This window comes from Serinus canaria, chromosome 4 (assembly GCF_022539315.1).
Source record: "Serinus canaria isolate serCan28SL12 chromosome 4, serCan2020, whole genome shotgun sequence".
Classification (NCBI taxonomy): domain Eukaryota; kingdom Metazoa; phylum Chordata; class Aves; order Passeriformes; family Fringillidae; genus Serinus; species Serinus canaria.
In genome coordinates this window covers 42,347,417-42,359,636 of record NC_066317.1, presented here as the reverse complement: position 1 = coordinate 42,359,636, position 12,220 = coordinate 42,347,417, and the positions used below count along the sequence as shown (strand labels likewise).

Genomic DNA, 12,220 nt, shown 5'->3' with positions numbered 1-12,220 from the left:
AGAAGAGATCTGGAGTTGAACAGTCAGGCACCCTTCTGAATTCAGTGTAGCAAACCTTGTTTCTATCAAAATCCTTTCCATTCATCCAGTTTGCCTCTGAGACCAAAAGCAAAACTAACCTGGATGTCTTTTAGGTTTCGTGGTACCAGAGATTACATGGCTGACATAACTATTTTAAAGGATTACAATTAAGTAGAAGTGGATCACTTCATTCTAGTGCAGGTCATGTTGTCTGGGAAATTGAGACAGAAGGGTGATAAATAGGAAGTAATAGCTGAAATAGATGGCCCACAGATTGCCACATCCACCTTCTCATCTCTGACTATGGTAATTTTAACTTTGTACTGCAGCATTGCCAAAGTACCATTTGTCTTCTTGGGCAAGACAATTTTCTGTCTTGCCCTATATATTGAAAGTAGTACATTTAAGGAAGGCTTTTTTTCTAATTCTAAGCATTTTATTTTTTATTTTTGGGGTAATTTTATAAATAATTTGCAAGTTGTTTATAGTTGGGTCCATTCCGGCTGACATACTAGACCATCTATATTTTGCATAATAAAAAAAGAATGTATACCTAGGGTTTTTATGAATGAAGACTACAAAGGTCTTGAGTTTTGTCAAAAAGCAAAAATGCCCTTTGAAGTATAATAATAGAAGCACTTTATGTCTGCTTTATAGAAAAGCTAATAATATTAGGCCTGAATGATATTTGTGATGAAGTGAATGTGTCTATTGTGATTGATTTACTTTGGAAATCATGTAAACTCTACAAAAGTCAAGAGGGTGTTCACTTCCTTTTTGATTAAACACTAACTAACATGGTAAGAGTATGTTTTCCTTTATAAAATGTAACTTTTTACTCCAGGCATTTATTGCAAAAAAAATATAAAATAAAGGGTGTCATTAACTTGCTTCTGCCTTTATGATGCAGGCTTTCATTTGGGAACATACATTATTTTTAAGAGTCATTATTGATACATTTTTATAATCTGCATATGTATGTATATATTGATAAAGCAAATTAAGAGAAGATGAAATATATTTTTCCCTTTTGTACTAACTATAGAAAATTTAGCTTAATACTGAGCTGTAAGAAATATATATATATATATATATATATATATATATATATATACACATATATATACACGCATAAATCTTCACTGACTTGCCTAGGAAGAAAATATGTATGTAACATGTGAGACTGGGAAACTATCTGATTTAAAATTAGGTATATTTATTCTCCAAATTTTTTATGGTAGGCATAAACATACACCAATTTATATGGCAAATGAGATTGTTTTAGGTGATTTATTTTAAAAATTAAATTGAAAAGCTTATGAAAATCTGTTAGCTCATGTTTTGATGTTGCATGTTATAACTTCACCATGGTTAGAGTGGAATTTGTCAACTGCCTTGGAGTAAACCTTTAACAAGATGTAAAATTAAAATTTCAGTCAATTTCTAACCATGAATTGATGAAAGACCATAGTGGATAGTTTGTGTATTGTTTTAATTATTTAATGGAGCATGAAGTTCATTATGAGAAAAGGATTTCTAATAACAAAGCGTCTTTTGCTCTACAAAAAAAAGCCTTTCCCACCAAAAATTTGTTATGGATTTGACCACATAAAATGCTACTTTCTGGACCTTTGTGAATTCTAATTTTCACAATGCCTTATTGTAATATTGAATCTGTACAAATATTTGTCTTGAGAAGGTGGTGATGAGCCTCAAGTTTTGAATTCTTGAATGGTTATGAACACACTCTTGTTTGAATGCAGCTACCAAAAAATTGAACCTGACAGAGGCTAGAAAAGGAATCTGAGTCAGTAGGAAGGGATGAAGGGTGTCATAACACTTGGTGTAGTTTCAAGAGCTTTTTTCTGTATTTGCTTTGAAAAGTATGAGTGGTCCATGAAGCAATGGCCATAATCCAGGTCTCCTTACAATTTGCAATTTAATACTATGCTACTAAATAATAATTTTGGAATATTGTTACCAGGGGTTAGCATGAATGACTCCTATTTCCTGTTAAATGTTTTAATGATGTATTTTGGAGGTTGGAGGTCTCTTTGAAGCAGAGTTGGATTAAAAACTACATGTGAATTGGTTCTTTAAAGTTAGGACTTCAGGTATGTATTAAGTTAAAGGCTTTTTTCAAAACATAAAGACAATTGCACTCGTGAAGTGAGGCAAATAATTCTTTGTATAGAAAACACAGTATTGATGTAGCCCAATTTTTATGACACCACATTGACATAAATAAATTCCTGTGCATTCATAACAACTTCTTTTTTTGCAGATGTTAAAAAATGGCGATCCCTTTCAAAGCAGGTGAGCAATAATTCCTATGTTGTCTTGTAACCAAACATTTTGGTAGTTGATTTTGTTTTTGATGTAAATGTAGAGGCACAGGAAAGATTAATTTCTTCATTTTTGTCACTTCAGACTCAGCTGAATCCAGAATTTCAGATACTTTAGCTGCGGTGCCTGTTTTGTTGAATTTACTGACTTTCTCAAGCATCTGTCAGTTTCTCTCTCAGTCTATATCTGACTGCATTTTTTGGTGTCTAGGTGTAACAGGTGTATCCAAAACTACCTGAAATATTTATGCCACTCTCTTCTTTTTGTGGTGTTTAAGTGCGTCTGTTTTTTTCTTTTTCATTTGTATAAGTGCAAAAGGCCCCTCTTTTTTCCCCTGAATTTTAAGTAAAGTACTTTCATATTCATGGGGGAAGTTTGCTTTAGTTCAGGTCAAGTGTTTTAAAAGAACAAGAGTTTCATACAAAGTCCAAGAGTTGCTTGGATTTTGTATGAAAACCTTACTGAAATCCAGGGGGACTTATCCTTGGCTTCAGTCAATATGAGCAGTGGTGAGTTATTTCAGCCACAAGTACATTTCATGTGTCTCTCCAGCTCAGCAAACACTTAGTATTCATGCAGATGAGTAATTCTTGCAATAATCATGTGTGCAAAAATTTATGGAGTGCATGAGTACTTCCAAAATCATTGTGGTAACTGAAGTTCAGTTAACTGGTAGATTTGCATGCAGTTCCTTATCTTTTATATTGATATCCTATAATTTAATCATTATCTATTAACTACTTAATTAAATACTGAAGTATATGCTTTTAAATTTTTCAAACCTTATTTTTTAGGAACTGAATCAGATTCTTATGGAGACACCACCGGTTTGGAAAGGATCATCCAAACTTTTCCGTAATCTTAATGAGAGAGGTGATTGAGGAGAATTTATTTTCATGAACCAAATTATCATTCTATTAACTTTTTTATGATGTACTTTAATCTGAGTCCAATTTTCAAAAATACAGAAATTGCTTGCTGTTGCTTTCTACATTTTACAGCATGGAAAAGTTCTGTGTAATCTCTACAGTGTTTTAATGATGCTGTCTTCCAACTACCCTCTTTAAGTGATTGGGGACTCAGAGTTTGTTAAGCTGATGTTTAAATATTTCAGGTTCAGTTTGTTGCAATGAATGATCTCTGGACTATAGACAGAGTATTCCAGTAAAGAAACAATATCTCTTTACTTCTTTTAAATAGGTTCAATAATGTGATTATTTCTAAAGACAGTAGTGCTATCTTATATCACTGGTAAGGCATTTTGTACACAACACAAAGAGACAGTTTCAGAAATGTCATATATTCCTTTAAACTCTGCAGATGAGGGCTTTGATAGCTTTTAAAACTCACACTATTGGTAAGTGAAGAGCCAAAAGTCACTCCCAGTCTTCTCGGTTGTATTTTTTTTCTTTCTTAATAATCTCTATCACTTCCCAACAAAGAAACATAGGGAAATAAAACAATTATGGCTTTACAGACATTTAAAAGCTATTTGTAATAAATAATCCACGTATTTCTTTGCTTACATTCAGTGTGGCAAAGGTGTGGTGGTGCATTTGAAGTCTTTTCAAAAGCAGACCCAAGTACTTGTTATAAAAGAAGGACACTTCATGGCTGTTTAAAATAAGCACACCAGGAACAGAATTCCAATCAAGCATATGCATGTAATTGGTTAATATAACTCCAATGCAGCTCAAATTTATTCAAGGAGTAAGTAGTGTGGACATACTCTCAAAGGAGGCTCTCTAGTGCATGGAGGCACTCTTTTTTCCTGAGTCTACAGCCAACACTCACAGAGAGGCAGAAATTGGCACATCTTTACATTGTATTTCAGTGTACTTCTTTGCTCTAGGCTGCTTTCTATATTGTTGACTTTTGAAATAATAATTGCATAAATATATTAATTGGAGTATACGGCTGACTTTTGAAATATTAATTGCTTAAAAAATTCAACCTCAGAATCTGTTAGATCAGTACATTATCAGTTAAAAATGTATCTAGATGTTGCTTATTAAGTCTGTAATAAAATGTCTGAAACATGAGTAGTCTTGATTCAACAGTATCTTATTCCAGTTTTCTGCTAGAGGAGTTCTACAGAAATTGATGGAATTGATAGGACTCAAACTGTCAAAATAAGATGATAAAATTAGTATTAGACTTCAGTAGTTCAATATCTTTTCAGCACGTTTTATAAAAAAGTGAGTTCTGTTGACCAGTTTAATAAAAAATATAAAAAATATGATGGGTCTTGTGACTGATAGTGTAAATTGGTTAAAGAAATGGAAATAGAATTCAGGCCTCCGTAGTTATAATGTAGTCTTTACTTTTTTGTTTCTTAACATTTTTTTTTTAACATGCCCACACAAAGCAATTAGCAAAAGTCTATGTCCATTTATTTTGCCATGTATTTATGTAATTCAGCTGAGGCACCCTGATTTATGCCCACTGACCTTAGGGTTTTCTTATGTTTTTCCCTTGAGTGCCCTCCTCCTCTTCTTTCTGATCCTAGTGTAAGTTTTTCTTTCCCTTCAATCATCATTTCAGAGCCTCTCTCCCATAACACTCAGAGCAATCAACCAGAACTATCTGTCTGCAGCTACAATATGCCAGTGCAAACAAAAGGAGAGAAGGCTTTCAGGGCCATTTCTATTGCTTTCTTCATACTGTGATGGACTACTTGACAATTGCACTTTCTTCCTGTTTTACAGCAAAGAAGGTGCCATCAAAAAACCAAAAAAATATATTTACATTTATTGACTAGCTATTAAAGAATGTTTTCCCATCAGTGAATGAGAACCTTTGAGGTATCTGATTTCTTGATAAGTGCTTGTCCAAACAGATTCAAGCGGGCCTTTGAAAACTTAATTTCTGCAAGCTGCTGTATAAAATCAAGACAATAAAGCATAGAGCATGTGCTACTTAAATGTCTATATTTAATCATTGCTAATCTTCAATAATGTGTAAATTGAGGAAAAGAGTAGGTGGTATAAAAAAAATCATAGTAGTTTTCTTAACTAGATCTACTAGCAGTAATAAAATACTGGTTCTGAAGATTTATATTTGCTCTTGGATCAAAAGATGGGATGTGAAGTATAATGGAAGTAAAATCCACATGAATGATACATTGTTTTTAGTTTTAATTGTACAGGTATTTCAGTGCAGAAAAATTCAGAGGACTGCTTACCTAGTTTGTCACATTTTCAGTTAAGTCAGATTTAAAAAGATATTTAAACATCCAAAGATGTGGCTGTTTTCGGAAAAACTTTTGCACCTGACTTGGACTGAAATCAAGGAGACAGCCAGCAACTTTTGAAAATCCTAGCTGATAGACATCTTTACTCTCAGGCATCTAAATACTTCTTTTTTCACTCTTTTGAAATAATCTAAGATTGTGGACTGACTTAACACTTCTGGTTTTGGAGGACAGACAAAACCAGTTTGCTAGAAATCAGGAACAAGTTTCCCTAGTTCAGCCTCAAAGGTCATTGGATCTAAGGGCTTTTGGGAGAGCTGCAAGCTGTTGTTTTCTGTTCTTGTTGAACTATGAGATGCTTCTCTTCTTTGCTGCTCTGGACATTCTGCAAGGTTGTCTCTTTACTCCTTACTCCAGAGCTAGAATGGCACAAGTACAACTTACGGTACAAGACATACTGATTGGGTATTGACTTCACCTCTAATTTAAATTTTGCCATAATCACTTCTGAAGAGAAAAGGAAGTGCCATTCCACAGTGTGCTTCCCTTTTGTAATCTTGCAAAAAGAAAAAAAACTATGAGATCAAGTTTTCAGTTAAATAGCACATGCACTTAAAAAGTGCTTAATAAAGTCAAGAACTGTATTCAAATTATGTGATCAGGAGGAAGCATGTTGAGAATCTTCTCAAAGTGAATGTTTTCATACTGTTAAAGAGTATAATCATGAATTACTGGTGAGGTTTTTGGAAAGAGAATTGAATAAATAATTTATATTAGCTTTTAAGAGTCTATCCAGATTCTTTTTAATGAGCCGTGCTCCACTGAATGTCAATTTACTTGCCATGTTTAATGTACTCTTGCCCTAAAATACAAACCCAAACAAAAAGCCCCAAGCCATAGATGAATACTGTAGACCAATAAGTTATTGACCAAAAATAATTACATGCATACAAGTATGAATATGCATGTGCACATGTACAAAAATTCTCCTTATGCATAGATTTTCTGTTTTCAAGTTTAGGATGTGAAGACAAAATGAAACTAACATGGCCTCTTTTGGTTTTTTGTTTTTGTTTTTGTTTTTGTTTTTTTTTTTTTGTCTTCAGGTGTGATATCTTACACAGAATATTTATTCCTCTTATGTATTTTAACAAGTAAGTATTTTTGGAGAGAAACGATTCCTTACAATTTCAAAGCTGTGAATGTGTTGTTGTGTGTTAAATTACACTTCCCATCCCTGCATATAGAAAAACTACACCATACATCTCTATGTCCCTCTGAACCTCTTTGGCCCTTCTGGAATCTTGTGTTATCCTTTATTTAAATGCATTATTACCCAGAATACCTTTTAGCGGCTGTGGATGAACCTCTGCCATACACTCCATCTAAACCCCTGTTAAGAGCTTAAATTTATTTTCTTGTTTGAAATGACTACAAAATTTGTAGCTAAATTTGCTGAAGTTCATAAGGGATATTGAATAAATACAGGGAGAACAGAAAGATACTCATTATTGCTGGTTTGTGTCATCAATTAATGCATAATGGGCAAAATCAAAGAGTCATTTGTAAAATATAAAGTATTTATGTCAGAAACACTAACAAAATTGAAAAATTATTTTATCTCCCATAAAATTGAAGTAAAATAACCTAAACTAAGCCTGATACACAATTTTTAAAATATTCTTTGCTGGGAAGAAGCAAAGAATTTTACTTGTCTTTCACTTACATGTAATGAAATAATTTCTATTGGATTCATTAGTGGGGTTATTTTGGACATGAACTGGATTCCTATTATGAATCAGAGCTGGAACTTGACCCTGAACCCTTAGTATCTCCCACTATGGCATCAATGATTCTTCCATCCTTTCTTTGTTATCTGAATTAACTTTCGGCCATAATTCATTCATATTGCAAATCAGTGGGTATCCCCAAAATGTTGCCTAAAGGTTTTACTTGCAGTTACCTTCAAAGTCGCCATGTTTTAGAAATAAGTCCTAATCTAATCCCAAATTTCAATGGCTCCAAGCATGTAAACAAGAAAATGTTGAGTGCCTTTCAGCATAACATTTACTTTGACCAGGAGTTGTGTCCTGTAACTTTTTTCAAAATCTTTTAAAGTGTCTTTTAGACCACTTTGTTTTCATAGAAAATTTATTTTGTACATATTTGTGTTTGTAATATAAAATGGACTCTATCCATGAACTAACAATCTTTTATATTATTCTTGAATATTTCATGTTCTATTTCTACTTTTGTGAGCATGCCTTCTGTTTGAATAACATGGGTTGTACTGTTTTACAGATGTTATCATTTGCATTTAGTATGTACACAGACATCCTGATTTAAATTTGTTGAGGTTCTGGCTTTCATGAAGGGACACCAAAGAATTTCTTAGAGTATTATACCTGCTTTCTTTCCAAGGAAATAAATATTTGGCATTTTTTTGGCAGAGCCACATGCAGGTTTTCGAATTGCTTTCAACATGTTCGATACTGATGGCAATGAAATGGTGGACAAAAAGGAATTCTTAGTGGTATGTATATTTGCAGTTTTTGATGTAATCTTGAAACTAATGTGATGATGTCAGTAGTCATGAGAATATTATCTACTATTCTTCATTGAATGTAGTTGTTCATTTGCCTGATTTAGCATAAAGAGTTGTTATTATAATGTAAACTGAAAATAGAAGCTCCTTCTTAGAGTGCACAGGAGTCTTGTATATAATTATTTTTGAAGCTTAATTCTAGTTTATATTCTGGATCTTTTAATTGCTACTGTAGTCACAGATAGGCTATTGAAGTAATAGAAATGTTTTAATGATTAGCAGAGTTATTTAATTGCTCTAATGATGAAAGGACTTGTAAAAGAATCTTTTGCTGGGAGATCACCTTACTTTGCCATTCATTCTGCTGATAATTGCAAGTGACCCAAACATACTGACTGACCTAATGTGACACTATCATCTCTTTTGGACAAGATCTGTCAAGAAATAAAACATACTGTGCATATATCTAGTTTAGCCCATAAATCCATATGCTGAAGCAATTTGCTAAGCTGGGGTTCAGTGAGTTCTTTTTACAGAGAATATTCCAACAGGGGAAACTGACTTTGACCTGAATGATTTCCACATGCTTTGGAACAGATGGCAGAATACCTAGAACTTGGCAGTAGTTTGGTTGCATCCAAGGTTTTGCTACATTACTAAATTGAATGACCTTTTTTTTCAAATTAGAGCTTTATGGCTTGAAAAAAGCAGTTCTGTAAATCCATCTTATTAATTATTTAAGCAGAGTTTATTTTTTTCAGGTTAAAAATGTAAACAGTTTTAAAAAGCCCAGACTTCAAAAGAAAAATTCACATGTTGGTGAGATTTGAAAATGAAGAATAATTTGGCACTTGAGGGAAAATCTTTGAAAATCTTAATCGTCCACTAGATATTAATTTTTATCATGATAAATCTTCAATATTCAATTCAGTAATAATTCAATTTAAAATTTGAATACTTCATAAGTTTTCAGGTAGTAGTATACACCAAGTTCAGGAGAATGATCGTGCAGTAACAAGAGGGCTATTTTAGATTTATGTTCATTTAATTTTCTGATTTCAAAAGAAATGGGAGGAATAATTTATGCCATTGTAAATAAATGCCAGTGACCGATCATTAAAAAAAAAGGAAGTGCAGAAAATTGACCACTCAAAGTTAGGGCTTCTGAGTTTACAATAACTGTGTGGCTTTATGCTAAAACCAGAGATCTCTAAATTGTTAGTGTCTATTGGCAGCAGCTGTCTGAGATTACACTGAAGCACTCAGTTATGGTGAGCATAGGTTTTGACATTTCTTTAGAAATTAAAATTTAAAATTTTGTGGTGTAGACAAGATTTCTGATGACTACACAAGGCCTTAATTTTCTGCTGAACAAGTACAGATGATTAATGCAATAAAACATTGATAAGAATTGAATCAGATGTTGGAAAAATATAGTTGTGTAAAAGACATACATTTTATCTCCACACATTTTTGTGTAGTTGAGCTTATGAAGAAATACAGTGAGTACACATGAGAGAAAGCCTAGTGCCTTATTGAAAAAGATGGAGCAAAATACCAAGAATGAAACAGAGACATGCAATGTATTTAAGTGTCCAAGCCTGATTTATTTAAAATAATGACACCCTAGTTTCCTGTGTTTGGTTTCTTAATTGGTTCAAATAAACTATGCTAACCTTAAGAAAACGGAAATATGAAAGAAGCTCTCCTTACCATGCTGAACTTCCCTCAATTCTCCTTTTCAGGGAAGTGAGATCTGGGGGCTTGTTCTGGTGACATGGCTTAAGCTGAACAGGTGTCTGCTTAAATTCCAAATTTATTTTGGAAGGTGACACCACTTGCAACTGTGGCATGCTGGTAATTCTTTTGTATTCTGTTATTAAATGTACAGATCCTTGTAAGTGCAAATTCTTAATAAGCATCTACTCCATTTGGAGGAACAAACCAGCAACCATTGGATTAATTAACAAAAGGAAAAAACAGAAGAGGAAGAAGAAAAAGCAAGCATCTTTCATGATTAAGTTAAACAGAATGTGCTGGAATAGACTGACAAGTTTGTTCTGAAAGAAAAAAGAGCTTCCATTACAACAGCTAAACGGGAGGAAATTGAAGCAAGAGGCTTTGTCTTTCAGAAACTGATGCTAAAAATGAAATAAAATTAGCATGCAAAGTGATAAACAAGGGCACTATTTAACTATGGATATTACATCATTCTTTCTAACTATGCCTTTATAGTCCTCTTCACATCCCGCTATGTATTTGTTCTCTATCATGATGCCTGACTAAAGTTTCTTCTTGTTTCTGTTGGCAGACTTGGTAGATAAAAGAAAGAAAGTAGAATTTTTAAACATGAGGTATACTGTCCCCTACCTATTGTAGGGGATTATTGTATTTAACAAATTTGTATAGATCAAACTTGAGTGCAGCTCTGCTTCATTAGGTGCTGGTGATCTTTCAAAAATGAAATCAGAACCCTAAAGTCAGAATGTGAGATCTGAAGTGGTAGAGACTAAAATAGATAGGTGGGTAGATTTTTGTGGAATGAAAGTATGTATGAAAATAGAAGTTGATTCAGTGATACTGCAGCTATGATAGAACTGGCCCCCAAATATACATTTGGCATCTTTACTCACCTTGCTTGAATATGATGTATCATATCCTGTGTGCCTGAAAGGAGACTGTTCAAAAGGTGTCATTTGAACTACCCCAACATTTGCAAAATATTTTTCCATCAATTACAGGCAGCTATTGCAAAAATGTCAATAAATGCTATTCAGTTTTACAAATAAAGAGACTTTGAAGAGCTTAGTTTAGGGATCATGTGTTATGTGATTCTTGAGGAAACAGTGTGTGTAGTGAAGAGTTGAAAAAGACCTTATTTTTCTGAAAACAGCTGTATTGTTTTTTGTAACTAATTTCATGGTGTTTGTGCTTTCCTCTTTGCTTATGTCATAGGGGTGAGGTCAGGGAACAGAAGGATTGTGTTGCCTTGTTACTGGAGATCTTGGTTTTGCTGCCTTCAGCAGTCCATCTCATTATCCTGTTTCAAACAATGTTCCTATGAAAGTACTCCTAGACCCTTTTTGCATTCCCCTTTTTTCAGTCACTGGTATCCTATAGCACTCTCTCTGAACAAAAGAGCCATTTCCAGAAGTTTTAGCAAGGGCTTTAATAATGCATGCAACAGAATCCTTCTTCTTTTGCCTCTGTGGCAGGGGAAATACATCCAAGGATGCCTTGCTTTTTACTGATCTTTTCTGATTTTTCAATTACTGCCACTCTTCTCTCCTGCTTGATGGCTTGTCACTTCAATTTTCACAAGGGATTTTCTTTCTGTTTCTCTCTGTTCATTTAACTTTATTCTTTGCATTGTTCTGGGTTGCAAACTTTGTGGCACTCTATCCTATCAAGACTCTTTCCTTGTTGGCCTGAGTTACAGTAACTTGTGCCTGCAGGTTTGCAAAACAATTTTGAAAAAATTTACCAAGGTCTGTAAATGTATCCCGTATTCAAAAATAGGTATTGTGATACACAAAATGTTCTGGTCTGTATTTGCCTGATAGAAAATTCCAGAACTCAGTAGTCAATTTTGGAAATTCACAAAATGTTGTTTATAAATTAGTTTTGTTTAGAAATGTAGTGTTTGCTACTTAATCACTAAACATTGAATTCTTTCATTTCAGTGTTGTCATACACCTGCAGTAAATCTTGCTGATTCCTTTGTCTTAATCATCTGCTTTCTCTGAAATAAAGATAATCTGAAATTTAGTTTGGGAAAAATTCCTTGCAAAATTTATCACACACACATTATGTTTCACATTCCAATCCCTGTGGAGCTCTATGTACATGCCATTACATTATCAGTTTTTATCAGACTTCTGGTAGGTAAAATTGCTCCTTTGAAAGGAGTGCCACAATTGTGTCTGTATGCCAAGGTGTTTGGTTCTGAAAATACCATATTCTAGGTTGGGCAAGTTTCTCAGATCAGGGTTTATTCCTTTTCCAGCCCACTTAGAGGATAACAAATGCTACATGAGACAGTATAATATTTTCACATGCAGTTTTTATAAAAGCTGAAGGTCCAGTAGAGACCTAGATGGTATCTTAGTACTTTC

General features: G+C 33.6%; 1 protein-coding gene across 6 annotated transcripts in view; it reads left to right on the top strand.

Moving 5' to 3' along the window:
* Positions 1–12,220, top strand: part of MICU3 (mitochondrial calcium uptake family member 3) — a 51,982-nt gene that overhangs the window by 14,016 nt on the left and 25,746 nt on the right. For all 6 annotated transcript variants that reach the window (XM_050973921.1, XM_050973917.1, XM_050973919.1 and 3 more), the window contains exons 3-6: positions 2,306–2,337; positions 3,162–3,240; positions 6,667–6,714; positions 8,011–8,093. In XM_050973921.1, coding sequence (XP_050829878.1) covers positions 2,306–2,337; positions 3,162–3,240; positions 6,667–6,714; positions 8,011–8,093 — 242 coding nt within the window. The remainder of the gene's footprint in view (positions 1–2,305; positions 2,338–3,161; positions 3,241–6,666; positions 6,715–8,010; positions 8,094–12,220) is intronic.